Source organism: Chelonia mydas, chromosome 21, assembly GCF_015237465.2.
Source record: "Chelonia mydas isolate rCheMyd1 chromosome 21, rCheMyd1.pri.v2, whole genome shotgun sequence".
Lineage (NCBI taxonomy): Eukaryota > Metazoa > Chordata > Testudines > Cheloniidae > Chelonia > Chelonia mydas.
In genome coordinates this window covers 1,280,221-1,303,449 of record NC_051261.2, presented here as the reverse complement: position 1 = coordinate 1,303,449, position 23,229 = coordinate 1,280,221, and the positions used below count along the sequence as shown (strand labels likewise).

Sequence of the window (23,229 nt, the reverse complement as noted above, 5' to 3'; positions counted from 1 at the left end):
CTGGGGCCTCTCCCAAAGTGCTTACAGGATTAGATGTTAAAAAACGAGCTCTTGCTAGCTCAGAGCTGATGGTATGGGTCCAAGCCAAGGGTGTTGTGTAACTCTTGGGAGGTGCTCTGGTATCCTTGGCCAAAATTTTCACAGCTGTGCACGATGCTAGGAGCAAGTTGGGTGGCTGGCTGGCTGCATCCCAGTCATGTTACATATGTAACTATGTGTAAAGGCTTTGGGCTCCCTTGGCATGGAGGCACCTGGGGCTTGATTTTCAGAGTTCCTGAGCAGCTGCACTTCCAGCTGCAGTCCGTGGGAGCTGCAGGCACTTGGCACCTCTGAAAAATCTAGCACTCTGAGTATGAGTGAACAGCCACATGAGAAGGGAGAAGACAGCATTTCCCTTGAGCTGTGACATTCTGGTTGCTGCTGCCATGGACCACAGCAGTGATTAACCTGATATCCTGCAAGCTCACTGAAGTCAGTGGTGCTGCTTTGGTGGCATAGAACTCAGCCCACAATAAGCTGAAGTCACTGGGAAAGCCTTCATTTTAAACCCAGAAGAGGATTCCTTAGTAGGTCTGTGTAACAAAGCCCCTGGTGGGTCATCTGGGGACTAAACCCAGGACCTCTTGATGTAGACAGCTGAGTGCTCCCCAGAGAGCTGCCTGCATGGTGCAGCAAAAGAGGAGAGACTGAGGAATAAATCAGCAGAGACCACATGACAAGACTCCACTTTGATTATTGGGCTTCCAAGGTGAGTATTTTGGGGACATCATTCTGCTATTGCAAAAGCTTTTAAAGGAACAGCTGTTTTCAAATTGTTCAATAGAACAGTGGCAATTATGAAACTGAATCATACCTCTCTTCTCGTCCCCCAAGTCCTCTGGCTGTTCCTACCACCTTGATCCTGGCTTTTCCCAGAGGAGCAAAGTGCACACTCATGTTAGTCCACATTTTACCATGTAATTTGCAGCCTGACTGGGGTGATAACAGTTCTGGGCAGGTTGTGTGTTTTATCAGTGCCTCACATGGTCTCTCACTGACCTGTCTGTCCATCATTCACACAGGGTTACATTTTCATATTCTGTTTGAGGAATATTTTCTAGTTAGAATCATAGAAATGTTGGGCTGGAAGGGCCCTTGAGTGGTTATCACATCATCCAGCTCCTGCACTGTGGCAGCAGCAAGTCAGAGAGAGAGAGAGAGAGATGCGTATGCGCGCGCGCACACACACCCCGGACATGTGTTTGTCCAACCTGTTCTTAAACACCCCCAATGACGGTGATTCGACAGCTTCCCGTAGGAACTTATTCCTGTGCTTAACCACTCGTGCAGTTAGAAGTATTTCCTAATATCTAACCTAAATCTTCCTTGCTGCAGATTAAGCCTATTACTACTTATCACTGAAGATGGGAGATGGAGAACAATTGATCACCGTTCTCTTTATCATAGCCCTTAACATATTTGAAGACTTATCAGGTTCCCCCCTCAGTCTTCTTTTCTGAAGACTAAACATACCCAGTTTTTAGCCTTTCCTCATAGGTCAGGTTTTTAAACTTTATCACTTTTTTTGCTCTCCTCTGGACTCTCCCAGTTTGTCCACATCTTTCTTAAAGCATGGCATCCAGTCCTCCAGCTAGGGCCCCACAAGAATGAGTGGAGACAGGCAATTAACTCTCATGTCTTATATGTGACACTCCTGTTAATACACCCCAGAATATTAGCCTTTTACACAACTACACCACCTTGACCACTCATATTTGTGATCTACTCTAACCCCCAGAGCTGTCTCAGCAGTACTACCACCTAGCCAGTTATTCCCCATTTTGTAGTTAGGAAGGAAAACTCAAATGCATAAGTGAAGTACTTTGCACTTGTCTTTACAGAAGTCAGACCAATTCTCTGATTTGTCAGGATCATTTTGAATTCTAATCCTGTCCTCCAGAGTGCTTGTAACCCCTCTTGACTTGGTGTCATCTGCAAATTTTATAAGCACTCTCTCCATTCCATCATTCACATCATAATGAAAATATTGAATAGTGGGAGACCCAGGCCTGACCCCTGCCAGACCCCGCTAGCTATGCTGTCCCATTGATAACTACTCTGGCTTTTCAACCAGTTGTGCACCCACCTTATAGACATTTCATCTAGATCACATTTCCCTAGTTTGCCTATCAGGATATATCACAACTGCTGCTTTCCCCCCATCCACTACGCCAGGAACCCTGTCAAAGCAGGAACTTGGGTTGGTTGGTTCTTGACAAATCCCTGCTGACTGTTCCTTATAACCCCCATTATCCTCCAGGTGCTGACAAACCGATTGTTTAATCATTTGTTCCAGTAGCTTTCTGGGTATCAAAGTTAGGCTGTCTGGGCTATAATTCCCTGGTTGTCTTTGTTCTCCTTTTTAAAGATAGTGCTATGTTTGCCCTTCGCCAGTCCTCTGGAACCTTACTTGTCCTCCAGGAGTTCTTGAAGGTATTTACTAGATAATGAAAGGTGATCTGTGTGTATTCATGAATGCACAGAGTGTGGGTACAAAAATTAGAAACAGCAGCAAGCTCCTTAATGACTAGCTAGGCTCCCTCTTTGGGAGAGCCCCCATATCCTCCCTGCACGGACTTCTCTGCAGAGAAACAAGTGAAGAGTTGAACCCTGCACTGTGTCCAACAATTCAAACATCTCAGTCTCCATGGCCGTGCACCTTGTGCCATCGTTTACACAGTCCCAAGTGAATGGCATTTGGCTGTAAAATACCCAGTCAGCTTGTTGCATGCCCACGTTGCCCAGGAGTGAGGCACTGGACTCAGAATCCAGCCCAAAGAAGGGGGAGAGCAAATCCTAGATTCAGGCACCCTCTTGCTACAAATGTCTTGCCCTGGACGTTTCAAAATACAGCTGACTGTAGGCCTCCACACATTCTGGAGTCTGATTTGTGTCTTGGGTGAGGCTCTGGGTAGAGACACTAGATGGTGCAATAAACCTTTGGATACAGAGCAAGCTAAGAGCCCAAGCTGCGGAAAATGGGGCTGCATTGTTGACACAGATGAGACCAGGGTCTAATTCCGGTGCTCTAAATAGAAGCAGAGCCCTGGGAAGACGTGGATTTTCTGCACTGGGTGAGCTTGCCACTGCACCTGGGGTCTGTTAACCGGAGGCAGTTTTATGTTACAAACCTTATTATAATCATCCCCCACCCCACCCCATACAGGATTTTTGATAGGGAGTAAAAACAAACTAATGGATGCAAAGGACACCAGAGTGGTTGTGCAACACCACAGGGCTACTTCTGTCACCCTGGCCAATCCTAGTACAGCCCAGAGCGTGTCTCAGGTGTGACTTTTCCATCCCACCCCTGCCTGGACAGGGGATCACACTCCAGAGGGAAAGACAGTACTTTCCATTACAGCAGCACTCCTGGTGTCCACATGTAGACAGCATGGCCCTTAAGGCCTTCAGGGCAGGGATGGTAAAAAGCAGATGGGTGGGGGAGAAGCCAGGATGCCACTGTAAGCAGAGTTGAGTAAAATCTTTTTGGTGAACAGTAAATTCACCCAAAAAATCCGTTTTTGGGAGCACTGAAACTGTGTCACTTGGGTCAAATTCAGGGATTAGTTTAAGCTAGAACCCTGCCCTGAGCCCAGTGTGGAAATGGCCATGCAGTTTGTGGGTCCCCAATGGCTGGGTTTGTTTTTCATTTCAATGAGAAGAAAGGTCAAGGCTGGTTTGAAATTAACCAAATTTTTTTCCTCTTTGGTCACCAAACCAAACAATTGGTGCCTCAGCTCCAGCTGCCAGTGGGCAGATGTGGGTCCGAGGGGGGCTCGGCCGGAGAGGGCAGTGATCAGTTCAGCAACAGCATGAGCAGCAAGCCAAGCGGGGTGCTGCAGGCTGGTGCAGTTGGCAGAGCAGGGAAGTGGGGTGGTCAGCCTGGCTTTGACTCCAACAAAACGGCTAACGGCCAAGGCTGTGCACCAGAGGAGCTTAGCTTCTCTTGTCTTGCAGTGCAATGGGGCTAGGACAGGCGTGTGGCTCTGTCCTGGGGCTGGGTGTCTGCTCACTCTGTGTCACAGGCTGCATGGGGCCCGGCAGCATGGCTGCACATAGTTTAATCGGCCAGGGGCACCTTGCCACAGCAATGCCCTAAGCTCTGTTTTTCTCTGTGAATCTCACCCTACCCCAGCCCCACTCCTCTTCCCTCAGCTATGGAGTATAGCACACAGCGTCCTCATGCTCTTCATTCACTAGGTGTGCTCAGGCAGGCCCCGGTGGGACTCCTGGCCCCCTTCGTGGCCCAGGCTAAGGCCACTGGGCACTGAGTGTGGGGAAAGCCAGAAAGCTCCAAGGCTCCATCTGCCAGGTATCCCAGCGGGAGCAGAGCAGTGTGGGGCTGAGTCCTGGAGCTCTGCAGAAGGCTCCCACCATTTGTTCTTTGCCAAGTGCCAATGTTGTAATTACTGTCAATAGCCCCTGGCTGTGACGGTAACCAGCACGCCCCGTCGGCGCAGTGTGTCTTGGGGAACCACCACACCCCATCCTAGCGCTGAGGCTTGGCTCTACATCAGCTACTCTTAGTGTTCCCCTTGGGCCAATGTTCAGCATGCTGGCGCCAGGCTCAGGCTGGGATGTTGCAGAGATAGGGTCGCTAGCTGCGGCGCCCTGTGGCCATCATCCCTATGAAGCTGACACTCTGGTACCAAGGGCTGGTCAGTAACAAGCCAGCTTTTCACTGCAAGCAGCATCTTAGCAGGCCTGGCTCTGTTTCCTTTGGAGTAGTTTCTGCACAGCCCCCTGCCTGCCACTGACACACCTGGTTTTGTTTAACTCCCCTCAAAGCGCAGGGGCCAGGAATTCCAGTGACAGAGGTTAACCTCTGAAAGGAAACGTCCCACCCCCTCCTGCAAAGACTATGCGAGTGTTTCATCCACCGCTGGCTGTTGCGGACCCTCTAGCAGTGCTGAGGGGCAGGGAGGGGGCTGGGGTCACAGCTTCACACAGAACCTGGTCCCCAGCTTACAAGAGAAGTCCCTGGCCCTGTGCCCAGCTCTGCTGCTGACCTGCTCTACAATCTTGACCAAGTCACATCTCCGCTGCGTCCCTTGGTTTCCCCTCCCACCCTTTGTCTATCCAGACTTTGTCTATCCAGGAGTTAGTGACTCAGCCAAGGCCCCCCAGCAAGGCTCTGTTGTAAGGATCGCGCTCCATCCTAAGGCACACAGGTGTGGTACCAGCCACGCACGTGCCATGCCTAGACAGACTGAGCCCCATCTCAGCATAGCAAGGGGAGACCAACAAGAGCCCTGGGGAGATGGGAAGAGCTAAAATCAGCAGCTAACCTGCACGTTGCATAAACTAAGCAATGACTGTAACTTGTGCTGAGCCCTCTGGAGCCTGCCTCCCACCCTTCTGAGAAGCCAGACAGCACCAATGCTTGGGAAAGCAAATGGGGCAGGGGTGTAGTCTTTTGTTTCTATCCCTGGCTCCCAGACCACGAAGGGGTTAAGGCGCTTGGAGCTGTTTTCCTTTGGCACCAAGCAGCCCCTCTTCTGAACCATCTGGATTTAATAAAGGCCAGCGAATGAGGCAGCGTTCCGCCCCCAGGAACCGTCCAAACATTCCAAAGCCGTGAGCTGGAGCCCAGCTCCGAGCGTGGCACTGAGTGCGCCGGCTCTCATCCACCCTGCTAGGCAGAGCAGCGCTGCCTTCCCAGGCCAGCCATGGCCCCAAGGCTCGGCCTCCTCCTTGCCCTGCTCCTGGCGGGGGCCATCAGTGCTCAGCAGCAGCAGTTCATGGAGTACATGGAGAGGAGATTTGGCGCCTTGGAGGTAAGCGCAAGTCTCTGCATCTCCCCTCCTTGCTGTAGGGGAGCAGGGCCAGGCCTGGCTCAGGCATTTCCCCAACCTGCCGCGTTCGCAGCGTGGTTCTCTGCTCAGTCAATGCTGTTTTACCTGCACTTAAAGCAAAGCTAACACTGGCTGTGGGGGGAGGCTGGGTGAAAGGGCCCCATTCCACGGTGCTGTGAGCAAAGAGGAGCCGGGTGGGAGAGAGGAGCCGGAAGGACACGTGCTGAGTGTGCAGGCGCCAAGGGCTGAGATGAGTGTAGGAGCAGGAGCCACGTGTGTGGGTGGCCGGCTAGGGGACTGCAGGAGAGCTGGGGCCAGAGGGTGTCTCCAAACTGCCCTCCAGCCATTACTGTTCAGAGCAGGATGGGGGCTGTTGTTCCAGGGTGTCGTGGACAGGGCTGAGGGTAACGCGAAGCCAGGCACACACCATCAGGCATGCGAGCAGTGCTGCCAGTCACTGCATGACCCATGAGACTGGCAGTCACAGGCCCAGACGGCCAGGGTGAGGGAGAGGGTTGCCCCCTGTACACTCTGCACTAGCCCCCTCCAGGCAATAGGGGCTCCAGCACCTCGCCCTCCCACCCCCCAGGAAAGGATCTCCCAGTGGCATGACCAGAGCAGCCGCTACTCCACCGAGCTACGTGAATTCAAGAACCAGGTGATCACAATGCTGGAGAACATGGAGAAGGAGCAGGACAGGCTGCGCACAGAGGTGGAGAACACGGCAGTGCGGGTGGACCGGCTAGAGCGCGAGGTGGACTACCTAGAGACGCAGAACCCCGCTCCTCCCTGTGTGGAGGTAGATGAGAAGCTGATGGAGAACCAGGTCTCCACAGCCAAGAAGAGGAAGAACGAGAAGTATGATAAGCTGACAGGTGAGGGCACGCGTCTCCCCCAGCCAGCAACATGCCCCTCAGGCAGTGCCTAGACGCTCCCACAGGGAGCTGCTGAGGAGTGTTTGTGTAGGTACAGAGCCACTGGCTGGAGTACTGTCCTGCCCACTCCTCCCCAGGCAAAATTTTCTCCCGGACGGGTCTGTTGGCCCACTGGCTCTGTGGATAGGCCCTGGGCTGAGATCTGTGTGCAGGTCGGACTCTGCTGTGTGTCACATCATGTCTCGGTGGCTCAGCTCCCCATCTGCACAATGAAGTCACTAGACCCCCTGTAGACTGTCCACATGCGGGGCAGGGGTTGTCTCCTAGGATCCACACTGCCTAGCACAATGGGGTCCTGAGCTCAGCTGTCACTGAATGCAAGATTAGCCTAAGCCTGCTGCATGCTCTCCTTGTGCTCTCCATTGACTCCTGCCACGTGCTAGTGAGGGGCTCGCCCAGTCCTGCAGCCAGTTCTGCGGCAGCTCCCTTCATCTCCTGGCACACTCATGCTCCGTGGTCTTCCTCTGCCCTCCATCCCTGGGCATGCAGCACTCTAGGGACCATGGAGCTGCCCTGCCCCCAGGAGTCCTGCACTGCTGCATGCAGGGACTGAAAGGGATCCATAGAGATTTACAACATGTTGGTACCATATGAGTCTAAACAGTTCCCTGAGCATCAGAATTGAGGTGCCTGCCAGAGCAGGGATAGCACACCCAGCTGCCCGAACAAATCAGTGCCTGCTTCCCGGCAGCACTGGAATGGCTAAAGGGATGGGGAAGTTTGGTTCAGGCTCCTTCATAAACAAAGAGGCTTGGGCCACAGTTTCCAAAAATGGTCTGTTTTGATGCTTTGCTTGAGTCTCTTGGAGATTGCCGGTAGCACAGCTCTTGGAGGCAGGCCGGGTGCTGAGTCCCTGGCAAAGCCAGCCCCAGGGGGAGCAGCAGGCTGAGCACTTCAGCCAATTTGGCCTGGTTAGGGACCTACGAAGTGGCCGATGCTGCTTGGTGACTCCAGCCAGGCTCCAAATACAAGGCAGGAAAAAACAGCAGGTTTGACTCTGGAAGTTGTGGCCATAGTAAGGTCGCTGCTGTCCCTCAGGATCCAGCAGCTTGGCGCAGATCTGCCTGAGGTAGACAGCTCGAGGGACTCAGTACATTACGCACAGGGCCCTACCTGCTGAGTTCCCTCCCTTGGTTCTCATGGCCTGGGGGGAGCTGGGAAACCAACTTCCAGAGGCAAATCCAGAGTCTGGGAAATGCAGGAAAACCTTCCTGTTTGACAAACACCTTTTTCCCTCACACCTGAGACCCCCCTAAAACCAAGCCCTCCCCGATCCTGAGCGGAGCGCTACCCCCAAGCAGGGAAAGAGCCAGGGGCTCCAGGGAGACCACTGCACAACTGCTGTGGATTTTCTGTGGAAAGTGCCCACGTACAACTGTGCTAGGCAAAAGTACCAAAACCTGAGGCAGCAAGCTAGGAAATGGAGAGTAATTTGTATTTGCAGGGCTCAGGTCAGGGGCTGACCTCAGTGCACCTGTAGGTGTCACTGAGGAGGACTCAGATTTTCCTGCTGTAAGGGCTCAGAAGTAAAGCCCTCCCTAAATATTCTCTGCTAAAGACCCCCCTTTCTTCTCCCAAGTGCTTCTCCCTCTGGGGGGGGTCCCCAGCCCCTGTGCTGAGGTGCCCAGGGAGGGTGTGAAGGCACTTGGGGCCCTGGCTGGCTGCCGGGGACTGGTTCTCACGGGCTCTCCTGCCCCCTCACAGATTGCAGTGACACCATCTCCCAGGTGAAAGCCATGAAGATCCTGAAGAAATTTGGCAGCAGTGCTGGGCTGTGGACCAAGGACCCCGTGGGGAGCTCGGAGAAGATCTATGTCTTCGATGGCTCCAGCAATGATACGGTCTATGTGTTCCCCAGGATGAGGGAGTTTACGCTGTTTTCTGCCACGCGGAAGTCAGCCCGCATCAAGCTGCCCTACCCCTGGGTGGGCACCGGGCACCTGGTGTATGGGGGGCATCTCTACTACATCCGGCAGCAGGGCACCTTCCAGGTCATCAAGTTCAGCTTGGCCAATAAGACCATTGTGGACAGTTCCGTGTTCCCAGTCGAGGAGCAGGTACCTGTCTTTGGTCTCTCCGCCTTCAACTACATCGACATAGCAGCTGATGAGGAAGGGCTATGGGCCATCTATGCCACCAGGGAGAATGAGAAGAACATCTGCCTGGCCAAGCTGGACCCTGTCTCCCTGGACACAGAGCAGATGTGGGATACGCCATGCCCCCGGGAGAACGCTGAGAGTGCCTTTGTCATCTGCGGGGCACTCTATGTGGTGTATAACACGAGGCTGCCCAGCCGCTCCCGCGTGCAGTGCGTCTTTGACGTCAGTGGCGCCATGACAGCTGAGGATGCTGCCTTGGTGTACTTCCCCAAGCGCTATGGGTCTCACTCCAGCATGAAGTACAACCCCAAGGAGCGGCAGATCTACGCCTGGGACGATGGCTACCAGATCATCTACAGGATGGAGATGAAGAAGAAACTGGAGATCTGAGAGGGACCGACCTGGCCCTGCACCTCGCTCTGCCACCCTGACTCACGCTGAGCGGTGCCTGGCCTGTGCAGCCCACAAGTGCCCAGCCTGCCTCAGGGTGGCAGAGCCAGCTCCTCAGAGCTAACGCAAGGGCCACACGCCCACCACTGCTCCTGTCTCTCCGTGACTGTGAATGGTGCTGCAGCTCCCCAGCCAGCTCTGCCTCTTGACTGACACTCCCCAGCTCACTGCAGCAGGGCCCCATGGCACCAGCCATGGGATCCCCTGGGCTGCTCACCGGGCAGTAAGGGGGCAGCCACAGGCTGGCAGCATGAGCTCCAGGGATATCGGGAGCCGTTACTTCGTTGAGCGTCAACTCACAGCATCAGGAAGTTTGGAGTTATTTAACAGGGTCTAAAATAAAAAGCTTCAAGGAGCCGTCACCAGCAGGTGGGGTTGGCTGGAGCCCTCAGAGAGGGAGCTGTGTGTGGGGCCTCCCTGGATGAAGCAGCTCCTGCTTGGCCTGCCGTGGTGCACTCCTAGTGCAGAAGGGCCTTTCTCTCTGTTGGGGGTGGCTTCAGCAGCCTGAACATCCCGCTGAAGTTTTTCTGGAGCTCTCACAGCTATCAGTGATGTGTGACCTAGGGCGGTGCTTGCCATGCTCTGTCCCCCACTCCGTGTGAACAGCCATCTCCTGTTTGATTTTAGATAAATTCATCCAGCTACAGGCTGCTGACCTAGATCCACCTCGGTGTGCCTAGAGACTTTGCACTGAGCATGCTGTGGCTCGATTCCTGCTAAGATACTGTTGTGCCCCCTTGAAACACACGTCAACCTACTTTCTTCCCCTTTTGTATTGACTAGCTTGTCTCCCACCAACGCTGTCGCTGCACTTTGACTACACTAATATCCAGCCGCACATCCCCCACCCCCGAGAAAGGTTTTGTAATGGGAATGCGGTGCGGGGAATGCTGTTAGAGCCAAAGCACAAACCCCAGCTCCTCAGGATGAAGGCAGCCAAAGAAACTCTATGTAATAAAGGATTTTCCACTCTCTTAGTCTTGCCCTGGTCTCTTCCCTCCCCACCCACCTGTGAGATTCCAGCCCACCCTGGCCTTGATCCATGACTGATCTTTAGCAAAGTTAATCGTTGCTCACACACATGGTGGGCTAAAGCAAAGGCCCAGGCATGTCAGGACATGCTGGCAGGGGGGATCTCTTGTGTGGCTGCACAGCTGGTCCAGAAATGGAGAGTTAATTTATTCCTTCTGCAGCATGCCTGGCTCCTATAGCTGCTGGTGTGGAGCATGTTACAAAGTGAGGCTGCCATGCATCCCCACGCTGTCTTAGCTTTATCATTACTATTACTACTAGGGAGAAGCACAAAAGAACAGCACACGCATGTAGGAACAAAAATCAGACAGGCTAGGCATAAAATGAGTGACACCCAGCAAGGGACATAAAAGGCAATAGGAAGAAGTTCTATAAATACATGAGGAGCAAGAGGAAGATGAAGGCAAGTGTACATCCACCACTTAGCACTAATAACTGATGACATCAAGAAAGCTGAGGTGTTTAATGCCTGTTTTGCTTCAGTCCTCCCTAAATAGGTCAATTGTAACCAGAGACTTAACACCATTAATGTAACAGCCAGGGGCAAGGAGTGCTAGAGAAGACAGGGAAAGAACAGCTCAAAGAACAGTTAGATACGTTACTTGTATTCAAGTTGGCAGGCAAGTAGTCAAGGGGCTAGGAGGGTCTGACATTCCCACCCTGAGGGTCTGTGCTGGACGTGCGAGAACACTGCCACCCATGGGTCCCTCGCCCCCTCTCCCAGCCTTAGTTCCTGCTGCCAGGCCAGGAGGCTGGGGCAGATGCCCACTTCCGGCTGTCTGTGTTACTATGGGGCCTGGCTGGGGCCCTCCAACGCCTGCAGAGTCACAACGCACCCCACCCGGCTGCAGGATGGGACTAGGGTTCGGAGCCTCAGTCACACAGCTACGCACAGCCCACGGTGTCGCCTGGCAGAGCATAGCCCATAGGGAATAGGGCTGCCCATGGGGTACAGCTACCATTCCTTGTCTACCCTGATGCGTTAGTCACCCCAGGGTAACACAGACCTCGCCAGAAGTGAAGACAAAGCGAAGCCTTTGTCACAGGAGGTTGGGACCACATGGCTGATCTGCGGTGCCATTCCCCTAGGGCCATCATCCTTGAAGAGTCCTACACAGTACAAACCCGCCCCTCTAAAATGCCACCACCTCAGTGTGGAGGGCAGCAGCCAGAGCGCCAACAGCACCCAGCATGGGGGTGAGGGGGAATTAAGCCAAGGCCATGGGGCAGAGCCCTGAGGATGCTAGGAGAAGTCAGGGGATCTGTGATGTCCATGCCTCTCTTTGACCACGGCTCATTCATCAAAGCACCTCCCCTAGGAAATTGGACCTTGGTCTCCGGGAAGGGGAAGGGCTGTGGCTTTGGGTGTCTAAGGACTGCAGCCAACGAGGCATCCTGAGCACATTCAGGAGCAGCCAGGCTCTTACATCTTCTGGTTGGGTTCCTGCCAGCCCCGCAAGCCAGTAACAACCTACTCTGGCCATACTGCAGTGTGAAAAACAAACTCCCCGCAAAGACCAGAGCAGAGACTCAAAAAGCAACATGGTCCTAATCTTAATTGGGCTGCTGGCTGGAGCAACAGCTTCAAAGCAAGGCCATGAAGAACATCTTGTTTTTGAAAGTCATCTCCTTGGTGGGCCCAGAGCCAAACTGCCTGTACGGGGGGGGAGGGAGGGAGGATCAGCTAATGGCCGGTGAACTGTACGTGGGGAAGAGGCAAATAGCTGCGTGCAGCTGAAGGAGGCAGGAGGGTTCCTGGTCAGTATTCCAGCCAGGGAATCACAGGAGTGATGGGGGTGTGATCAGAGCGAGAATTACATCACTCTGATGAAAAACAGATCTTCTGAAAAACATTGGTAGACTTAGCACAAATGTGCCACAACACATTCATACCCCATCCCCCCTTTCTTTTACTGGCAATAACTAACTATAAGGCATCTCGGGAGCTGGCTGTGCAGTGTTTGGGCGAACGGCCATGTGTTGTACATGGGTGCCACGTGGGACAACAGGGGATTTTGGATAGGATGGGGAGGACACCAGACTTTTCTGGACTGGGTGCTAGCTTCTATTTTTGAAGCTTCACAGTGGTCAGACCACTACTGTTGTGTAACTCCGAAATGACCATGAAATCATTGATTGAGTCCCACTCCGAGGAAAGAAACCTTTGCAGCTGAGATTCAAGGGCCATGGAGGGAGCCTGCCTGCAGCAAGCGAAGGGGGCAGTCCCGAGAGAGCTTGAGCAGCAGCCAGCTCAGCACCGTGGGCACTGTACAGGCAGAGCAGCTCTCTGCTCTGAGAAGCTTACAATCCCTGTTAGATTCAGGCAAGCACAGGAGCAGCCAGCCACAGATGGGAGGGAGGGATTGGGTGCAGTGCTCAACAGGTTCTTAGCTCATGAGTGCTTCAGGCCAGGGGGTGTCTTCACCACCCGGCACCATGGGGCCCTGACCCTATTGGGGACTTTGGGTGCAAGTGTCACACAAATGACACCCTAGCATGGAGCGGCCTGCAGTGAGTTGCCCAGAGTGTGCACGAGGAGAGGGCATCTGACAACACCAGGGCCTCGACCCGTAACAGCTGAGTGTTCAGCAATGACGGCTTCAGCGCTGGGCCTTCTCCGGCAACTAGTGACCAGCTGGGGGAACCAAGGGAAAGGAGGGTTTGCTGTACTGGGTGGCTTCATTGCACCAGGACGCATAAACTTATCAAGCAGCCATGTAGCAGCCTGGCTTGCATGCTGGGGTGGAAAGGACGCACTGAGCGTTGCAGGGTCCTGATGTTCCCTTCACTATCCTGGTCTCTCCTGAACGGAAAAGCAGGACATCACTACCTTATAGGGCAGAGCCAGAATGGCGACACAGCCAAGCAGCTTGGCAGACGGGAGAGGACAAGGGGATAGTTGTGGGCAGAATGGGGGTGTTGCACACAGGGGATGCTGCATGTGGAGCTGGCATCTGAAGGGGTAGGGGAAGAGTGGCACCGGGGGGGGGTACTACATGGTGTGGGGGGCACTGCGGCCTAGCAGTTGTTGGAGCAGGGGACTGAGTCGAACCTGGCTTCTCTCTGGGCTCTGCTGCCCACTTGCTGTGTGATGTTTGGCTACTCAGTCACTTTTACTTTCTCTACTGGGTATTTCTCTCCTCTCCAGCATTCAGGGGAGACCTCACCAAGACAACCCAGCTAACAGGTTTTGCCTAATTAGCCATGTGCACTAGTTCCTCCAGTCAGAACTTAACATAAAAGGATTTACAAAAAGGTTAGGGATTTTGCAAACTGAGCAAGTTACTTCCTGGGTTCTCAGCCAGGGGATGTGACCCTCCCTTTCTTCATGGCTAGATGGGGTAGGCTCCCACAACTGCTTGCTGTACCATGGGGCCACGATATGGCAAATGTGAACTCCCCTGCGCATTTAGCCATTCAAGCCATTCACCTGCTCCTTTATCCCTTCAAGAGACCTCACCAGCAATTCAACAGCCACCTTAACACTTGTCCACTTTATATATAAAATATTGGTTGGTTGTATAAAGTAGGGTTAAAATACATGGTGTGAAAAGTTCAACTCATGTTGTGAGTCAAGCAGAGAAATTATCCAAGTGTGAAGGGCTGTGTGAACTGTCAATTTAATTTACTGGCCCCTTTTCCAGATCAGTAGCTTTACAGTAACAGGAATAACAAGGAGTCCGGTGGCACCTTAAAGATTGATAGATTTATTTGGGCATAACCTTTCGTGGGTAAAAAAACACTTCTTCAGATGCATGGAGTGAATAAATATATTGGCATTTGAAGCCAATGTATGTGCCAATATATTTATGCCTGTATCTGTAATTTTCACTGCATGCATCTGAAGAAGTGGGGTTTTTTCCCCATGAAAACTTATGCCCAAAGAAATCTGTTAGTTTTTAAGGTGCCACCAGACTCCTTGTTGTTTTTGGGGATACGACTAACACGGCTACCCCTCTGCTACTTAGTAACAGGAATGTAATTTTTAAGAAACTGCATAGTTGTAAATAATTAGGAGGATTGATTTCTCCAGCTGGAGCTAAATAGGTGGATTTAGTATAGTTCTACACCGACAAACATTATCTCCCCCCAAATCTAGAAATGGCCAGGGCACACCAGCTCCCATTTTTATAAACCAGGTGAACAAAATGTCTCTCATCTAGGGTGAATGTAACCTGTGCAGAGGCCTGCACAATACTTAAGCACCACTTATCTCCCACCTGTACCTGTTTGACGTTTGCTTTATTTGAGCAGTAATTTTGCAGGGAGAAGCCACGTTCTCCTCAGCAAACCATGGATGGATTAATTGGAAAGTCTGTGAATGTCACCATGGTGTAGGTGTTGTGGCTTCCCCTAGTGGTGAACTGGACAGACAAGTTGTCAGAATAAAAGGTGCAGGGGAACCCTTTTATTCTGTCAAGCCAGTCCCGGAATGCCAGGCTGGACACCAGAGAGGCCACCAGCAGGAAGTGACGTGTGCAAAGGTAGGAAAAGGCTGAGGGCAGGAGCCTGCTAGAGCCCGTGTGTCTCTGGGGCTGGTACAGGAAGAGTTGTCTCAGCAGTCTCATCAGCAATGTTCAAAGGTTCCTTTTCTCCATGAGCTCCTGAGGCTGGGTACCACAGGGTTCTGTGATTCAGCAGAGAAAGGCCGCAAGAGCCAATGGCTGCCCTTCTGCAAGATGCTTTGCCCAGACATGAATTATTGGTCTCCATACAGGGTAAGCGGGTGAAACTGAGGAACCTGTGGAATACAGTAGGTCAGACTAGGTGATGGGTGCGACTTGCGATCTAGTGGCCCCTTCTGGCCTTAAACTCTCTGACTCCACAAACTGTCTCCTCACAGGTGAGCTGGACCCTTACTGTAGAAAGTTCCACGGGCCTGAGGAGCAGAGCTCTCATCTCTTGCAGCTTGCCTCTCTGCCAGAGGAACACGGAAACCCAGGGGGATTTTCCGCCTGTCCTGTTCTTTGCCAGGGCTTAGAGATCTCGGACAGATTTGTTTATATTTCAGCTCTGTTAGAGAGCAGCAGCAGGATGGGAAAGGAAATAAAACTGTCATGTCCGTAGCCCAAGCAGAACTTCCTGTAGCAGAGATGAGTCCAAAGATATGTCTCCACTGCAGCTGGGCATGAGCCTCCGCACCCAGACAGACAGACTTGGGTTAGTGGGGCGTGCCCTAGAAACAGCAGGGAGGACACTGGCAGAGGCTCCGGCTTGCCACCCAAGTTCGGACCCCCAGGGCAGGATGGCTCTGAGCTTGGGTGGCGAGCCCCTGCCTCCGCTGCAGCTCAGTGTCCACACAGCTATTTTCAGCATGTCTGCCCGGAATAACTCCCAGCTTTAGTTTGGACGTACCCCAAGAGCCTCATGAAATTTACTAGAATTCTTACCATGCAAGTCTGAATTTTCCTGGGGAGCACCTAGATGCTGATGATGGTGAAGATCCATCCATCCATTGAAGAGTTCTCCAGCACTCATCTCCAGTTTCTTTGAGAGTGTGGCTTTAACAAGGGACATGTTCCTACAACGCTCACTCCCTGTTCCCATTGGGCTGCTGTATGGAGCCTCTACACCTCCTCTCCCTTCCCATTCTCACACTTCCACAGGCAGCTAGTGAGCTCCCTGCCCCATGGCCCTGCAGCTCCTTCCATCCTGCTGGCCACCCCTGGTGCCTCAGAGCATTTTGCAGTTTCATTCAAGGAAAGAAATATTTTGCAAACAATGCACAGCTGGAAGGGTTCTGTCTGTGCAAAGCCCTATTGAGGTTACAATCCACTATGGCCATATGCACAGAGATATCAGAGGCGATAAACAAGTGATGTTCTCTTGTCTTCAAGCATCGGCTTAGCATGTGTGGTAACTCAATGTAGTTACTTAAAAACCTGAGCGATGTCCTTGTTCCCAAGGCCCCTGCCAGTTGCAGTCAGTGCAATCTGTCCTCGATGGTGGGGGAAGGCTCCTGCACATCCCTATGTGCAATTTTAAAATGGGCAGAAGGTACAAAGAATAAAATGCATCATTGTAATATGCCTGAAATCTCTCCAGGTACCGTACCCATCCCGTTGCCAACCGAGCAGAACAGGTACCCTAAATAGCTGCATGGTGCTGTGAAACTGCAGAAAATGTGTTGGGGAAATTGCTGAAACCCGCCGGTTTCTAAAAGAAAAATCTGTTTAAAACAAGCAACTGACAAAAGCACAGGGTGAGGCGTGGAAGCCAGGGCTGTGGTTGGCTTTCTCTCACATGCACCAACTCTCTGCTCTCAAAAAGTAACCTCCCTCCACAAAGGAAAGAAGCCTGGGCTTTTCTGGCCATGTCCTTCTGAAATTAACCAGGCCAAAGGACCCCCCTAAAGCCCGTTCCATGCCAGCCAATCGGTGCCTCCCGGCTCCATGGCTGCCATGGGTTTGAGAAGCCAGCAGAATAAATGGGAGGGGCTGCTCACTAGAGCCCTCCCAATGCGCAGACATATCCTGCCACTTTTTACTGGTGCCTGTTTTCTCCCGAGAGCAGCTCCACTGCCCTTGGGGCACTTGCCCCATGTCCCCCTTCCTGTTTGGCAGGGGGTTTGATCAGGGTTAGACTAAGTTTGGCACAAGTCTGGGGAGTGCTGCTCAGCTACATCATGAGAGAGGAATTGTTATAATTTGGTTAACAACACTGAAATAAGGCCAGGAAAAGTGCGAATCTCTCATAGGTCGGGATAGAGGTAAGAGTCTCATGAAGAGATTCTGAACCCTTCCCAGACTAAGAAAGGGGCTGCTCTCATTTCCATGATACAAAACCCAAATCAAACCCCTTAGCACCAGAAAGCGTGTATGTCCCCTTAACTCTCCAGGGGGCGCACTGCCAAGGAACTTGTGAAATTCTTGCTGGTTTCAAAGTGAAGCGACGAGAGAGTTCTGCCGCTGGACTGCACTGGGAGCCTACAGGAGCAACCTTTGGTCTCCTAGTCCTAGTCTTCTAATCCCAAAGGAACCCGTGGTGGTGGTGGTGGTGGTGGTGGTGAGATCACTCAGAGACACCCACCAGAACTCCAAGGGCTGGTGGTCTCTCTATCCTGCCACAGCACCTACAGGCCCAACCTGAGAGCAGGGTTCCCTTGTGCTGGGTGCTGCGCACACACAGTGGAGAGCCAAGGCAGACAAAGGTTAGGACAAGGGAAGTATTATCATCATCTCCATTTGACAGCTGGAGACCTGAGACCCAGAGAGTTCAAGTGACTAGCCCAGGGCCACGCAGGAAGTTTGTGACAGAGCCAGGAACTGAATCCATATCTCCTAGTCCAGCCCCTTCACCACCCGATCACCCTTCTTCCTGACACAGAGCAGTTTCTGATGCAGCGGGGTCCACAGCCCTAAACACTGTAACTCATACTGATGCTGCATGGTTCTCTGCACAGATGAATTCCATGTCTGCATTCCCTCCCCACACCAAAGGCTGGTAGATGACCTGAGCCAATTTCATATGTTACCTGTACTCTGTGTGAGCTCCACTCCTGGTATCTTTTGAGAAAGGGGTCAGTAATAATGGCTAATGTAGGCTTGGCTCGACAAGAGTAACTGGACATGGGTGAAGCCTTATTTTTTGGATTAAAGAGGTGAATGGATCAGCAGGGAACAGATTGTCTGTACTAGCTAAGAGAAGGGGGAACACTCAGGGAACAACTTACAATAGACAAGATAACAATGCATAAAACAAGCCTAAAACATAAAATAAGGTAAAAAGCATGTTGTGCATAAACAGTGAGTACACAGAGCATGCCATGCAGAAATTGCTTCCTACAAAGTAACCAAGCCAATTCCAGAATGTGCAATGCAATGTATAGTTAATGTAATGTGTAAATGTACATAAAATAAGGTTTGCTGTGTAACTTTGGATGTGTGGTATGAGCTATACCCACTCCCAACGCTTGAGTGTAATCAGCACTGCATACCTTCGCTGTCTCCCAAATAAAATCATCTGAGTGACAGAACCAAAGTCAAACTAAGTTCTTAAAAAAACAAAGTAAAAAAAGTTTTCACCCTCCCATCCCCCACATAGTGGTTCCATGATGGGATCAGATCCATTCGTACGGAACAGGGAAGGCACAATTTATCATCCATGTAGCTCTCATAGACTTTAAGGTCAGAAGGGACCATTATGATCATCTAGTCTGACCTCCTGCACAACGCAGGCCATGGAATCTCACCCACCAACTCTTGTAACAAACCCCTAACTTATGTCTGAACTATTGAAGTCCCCAAATCATGGTTTAAAGACTTCAAGGTGCAGAGAATGGTCAGCAAGGTCAGCAAGTGACCATGCCTCTGCCAATCTGCCCTGGGGGAAAATTCCTTCCCAACCCCAAATATGGCGATCAGCTAAACGCTGAGCATGTGGGCAAGCTCTGTACTGTCAAGAATTGCAACCCAGCAGTTTAGCAATGGAACTGAAAGGGTTTATTGGAGGAAGTTTCCAGGGCACTGGAGCAGTGGGTTAAATCCAAAGGGGGCCCCTATGAACTTCCCAGAGATGTATAGGGGGAGACTGGGACTGCATGGGAAAAAACTTCCAACGAATAGTGCTGGAAAAAAATGCAGAAAAAAAAAAGGCAAAACAATTTTTACTGCAGGAACTAATCCTAAAAGGGGGCTGGATGTAAAACAGTTCACCATTCTGTGGAAAATCTCGGGGGGAAATGGCTGGAAGAGCAAAAAGAAATCTATAAGGTACATCCCAAAAATTACAAGGGCAGCCATAAATCTGTCCATGACTGGATTAGCATGAGGCACTGAGACCCTCACTGCATGTCACCCCCAAGTCTAAGTAGCCTCTTTAAATGATCAGTTAGAAGTGACTGTTTCCAGGGAATTTTGGGGAAGAAAACACTGAGGAACTATGTCAAGTAAAGAAGTCCCTTGTCCAGCATCCTCTGCTATTGTTTAGAGTGGCCTCTGTTGTTCCCAAATACTTATGGAGAATTTATTTTGCACAAACACTTAGGGGCAGCAGAAGTAAAGTGGAAAATCAGCTGCAATTCCTGAGCAGCTTATGAAAAGTAGCACTCAGCCAGGACTTCACATCTTCCAAGTTCTTTACAAACATCAACCAATTAATCCTCATAATAACCCTCTATGCATCACCTCTGCTGAAAAGCACTTCTACAAAAATCACGTCTGGTCTATGACAGCGTTTTCATTCCAGCAAGCGAGACTGGTTCTGGGGTTACATGGAACAAACCTGCCTTTGATCATTCAGTTTTGGAAAAATTCATTACTGTCTTAGAGTGGAAAGAGACACCATTCAAGGGATAACAATAAATGGGACAGATGACGTCAGGTCACACCGCTCAGGTTGCTTTGGACTGGACACATCGCTTAGGAAGGTTCATGTGGATTTCGGAGCCTGGCAGGGCTGAGAGGGCCTTCCTGCTGGGGCACCCCTGGGGTTTTATCATTCAGAGGAAGGGCTGTAAAGAACTTTAAAAGGCAAAGAAAGCAGATTTCGCCTTTGGCTGGTTGAATGCACCCTCTGTGTTGCCCTGGGTTAAACCACTGCCATATTCCCATATGCCGGATGGGAACCCTCCCACCTTCCATCATGTGACAGGGACCACAGGGCCAGGATATGGCCCCCTGCTGCCTCCCTGCTGGGTGTGGGGGAGAAGGGCCTGGGCCATGCCTGAGCCCTATGGGAGGCAATAGAAACATCCGGTTCTCTTTAGGGTGAACATTTCCCAACGGCTGTCACTGAGACTTGCTCTCAAGAGCTGTACAATGGGGCGTAACAGGGCTCCTGGGCAGACAAAGATATTGCCCAGGCTAGCTGTTGCCCTGACAAATCAGACAGGTGCAGACAAATAGGAAGGAGGCTGCAGGAGTGGAGGATGCTGGTGCCTGGTGAGTTTGGTAACATGTCCTTTGTGCACTCAAGGGGAGGCTGCCTGCCCTGCAGGAGCTGCTGCCAGAACTTGCAGACACGCACTGTCCAGGACTGCACATGGGGAAGGACAGCAGACATGACACACTTGGAAATCACTACAAGCAGAAATCCCCCACGGCCGCGGACAGAGCGGAGGAGTCTCTCTCTCTCTCTCTCTCCATTGGGGGAGTCATCTGGATTCACTTTGGCTGATTTCCCCTGTCGGATCGCTGCCACGGTGTGACCCAGCTTTGTGCATTGTGCTGAGTCTGCCGCGGGGCACAAAGGCCAGTGAGCCACTGCCCTCTTGTTTCTTCAAAGTGAGTGATGTTGCCCCATGGCGCGTGGTTAGAATCTCTTGTTCACTGGGGCTGGCACAAGGAGATCCCATCCCAGCAGCTCAGATCTTAGTTCTCCTCGCCCCCCTGCCCAGCGTGCAGGCTGCAGCGAGAACACACCCTGGCCTTGAATTTCCATCCTCTTCGGGGATGGGGCTTGGGCAGGCCTAAATCACACAGCAAACTATCTGGACTCAAAGGTGCGGCGATTCTTCCCTGTCAGTGCAAATCCACCCCCCGAGAGCAGCAAGACCACATCACACAACCCCTGTGCTGAGCGGTTCCAACAAGGCCCCATGCCGACAGCTGGCCAGACAAAAACCCTGCCATGATCAGGCGGGTGTTACTGTTAGCACTCACAATGGGCTGCCTGGTACGTTCAGAATCACAGCTCCACGGGCTCATTGGATCATTTCCTGCCTACTGTTGCATGGGTGCTATTGGCATTCGTCAGGACGGGGCCCGTGCACAGCCAGGGAGAGGCTAAGACCACACTGGAGACATAGGTTTGTTCTACCCCCAGAGGGAGGACAAGGGTAAGAGTGAGAGTGGAGAGGAGTGGTGCTCATGCAGAACCCACAGTGGTGGTGGTGCATTTAGCTGGGATTGTAGGTTGTTTGCTGCTCTCTAGACATTTGAGTGCAGCTCTCACAGCTCCTAGAAGCATCTCGGTTAACGGCCTTTGGATCCTGAGCAGCAGAGTTACAAGTTACCTCATGTTCAGAGCTGGGGACTAGGAGTTAGGGCTTCTGTTCCTTCCAGAGTGGCCTTGGGCATGTCATGGCCCCTCTGTGCCTCAGTTTCCCCAGCTGAGAAGTGGTGAGGTGAGTCTGTGGCTGTCCAGGTTCATAAAGCCCCTGGACTCCTCAGATGGTTTAGACCTGACCAGGACAGAGAAGAGGATGGATATTCAAGGGGCTGTGAGTTTCAAACTATTACTATTAATAACCTTGTGGTCCCAATAGTTACAAGACGTGAAAGGCTCCAACAGAGAAGCTGCAAGCAGGAAACTCCAGGCTCAGACTGAAGCAGGTGGGAACACCAACCCATGTCTCATGACTTATGCCTCTTCAGCTATTTCCCTGGGGCAGCTAAAATTCCTACCAATTTAAAGGGGATCTAAGGGCTGTGGTGGCAGATTTGCTGCCTCATACCCCCCTGGCCTTCAGAGCCATCTCACCTGCAATGCTTTGACTGGAGTTCCTTCTATGAGGTGACATTTGGCTCCCGGTTCCTGAGCAGAGAGCTCTAGTTCATCGTCCCTCTCTGAAGAAGGCTTCCCCCTAATGACTCTTAGCTGGCCAAGTCCTATGTGCATTTTTGCCCTTGGAGGTGGTGTTAGATCCAGCAGTTCATGGGTTTCGTTACAACGTTAAAAGAAAAGGAGGACTTGTGGCACATTAGAGACTAACAAATTTATTTGAGCATAAGTTTTCGTGAGCTACAGCTCACTTCATCGGATGCATTCAGTGGTAAATCAGCCCTACTAACTGGCAGGGGCTGAACAAACAAAGCATTTGTTCCACGACTCCTGGGAACAACGAGACCTCAACTGCCTTAATTTGGGGGAAAATAAAATATAAAAAAGGATACAAATGTGAATATTAAAAATGGGGAGATTCTCTCCGCTCGTACAATTATCTCTGTGTCTGTGTTGTTTCTCTGCAGCAAGGCAGAGCGATGGTGCCTTTGTGTATCTGGTCACACACTTGGTTGCAGTAATTTCTTTATCCCACCAAAAGGAGTTTCTACCATAATTCAATTTGACAGAAAACTATAAAGGACAGGAAACTACAGAGAAAAATGCATTTGAATTGCCTGGAGAATACTCAACACAAGAGCAGAATTATTCTTGAAACAGAAAAACAACAAAGGTTCAAAGTACCTGGATGATGATTCAGAATGAGCATGTTCTTATTTAATACAGGATAAAAACACATGGCTGTTTCAAATATCAATCTGCAATTCTCCGGCAGCCCTCTCACTGGGCTTCTGATCTAATTTGGCCTCAGTCCACTTGATTCTCATTGTAAGTGACACAGTACATCTTGTGCAAACAGCAGATCTCATGTCCTGTTGATATTTATCAATTACATTTTTCTGCTTTAAATATCTGCGTTGCTGAGAAAAATCAAAATTGTGCCACTGCTTTGAATTAATGGAATCTGCTAACACATCTGTGATGATCTGGGAAATCTGCCTGTACAACTTATGAACTCTGGTTGATACTATGAGGTTATTATGAAATTGCTGTATTACGGACTGCCAGACTGTATATGGAATCCACCATTTGCTGACAAAAGCTGTGTCACATCCCCCTCAGAGCAGACACAATGGTGGGTTGTTATAATGCAGTAGTCACCTATTCAGGCTTCTACACCTCTCTGCAAAGGGGTTGGTAGTTGGAGAGTGGAAAATCCCCAAGCGTAGAACAAAGACTCCAGGATTTTGATGCCTTTAAATAACACACCAGTTGGGTGCAATAGGAAAAGATCCACAGAGACACACAGGACGCTTTAGGCAGGAGGGGGAAGGGACAGGTATGCTTTTGAAGCAGAGGGTCCTGTTTAACTGCAGACCAGACAAGATCAGAGAAGGCTTCATGTTTTGGAAGGTACATCATGAGCCGCAGGGG

At 51.3% G+C, this 23,229-nt stretch overlaps 1 protein-coding gene across 1 annotated transcript; it reads left to right on the top strand.

Annotated features, from left to right (window-relative positions):
- Window positions 1-5,511: 5,511 nt before the first annotated feature.
- Window positions 5,512-11,980, top strand: OLFML3 (olfactomedin like 3). The gene is made up of 3 exons (XM_007059598.4): window positions 5,512-5,819; window positions 6,427-6,712; window positions 8,477-11,980. Exons 1-3 carry the CDS (start codon window positions 5,712-5,714, stop codon window positions 9,259-9,261), a joined length of 1,179 nt encoding a protein of 392 aa, XP_007059660.1. The 5' UTR covers window positions 5,512-5,711; the 3' UTR covers window positions 9,262-11,980.
- Window positions 11,981-23,229: the final 11,249 nt, after the last annotated feature.

What these genes read in the sequence shown, in the direction of transcription:
- OLFML3 (XM_007059598.4), top strand. Translation starts at nt 5,712, where the DNA reads ATGGCCCCAAGGCTCGGCCTCCTCCTTGCCCTGCTCCTGGCGGGGGCC. An exon ending in GGAGATTTGGCGCCTTGGAG is followed by an intron (nt 5,820 to 6,426) that starts GTAAGCGCAAGT and finishes CCCACCCCCCAG; the next exon opens with GAAAGGATCTCCCAGTGGCA. An exon ending in GAAGTATGATAAGCTGACAG is followed by an intron (nt 6,713 to 8,476) that starts GTGAGGGCACGC and finishes GCCCCCTCACAG; the next exon opens with ATTGCAGTGACACCATCTCC.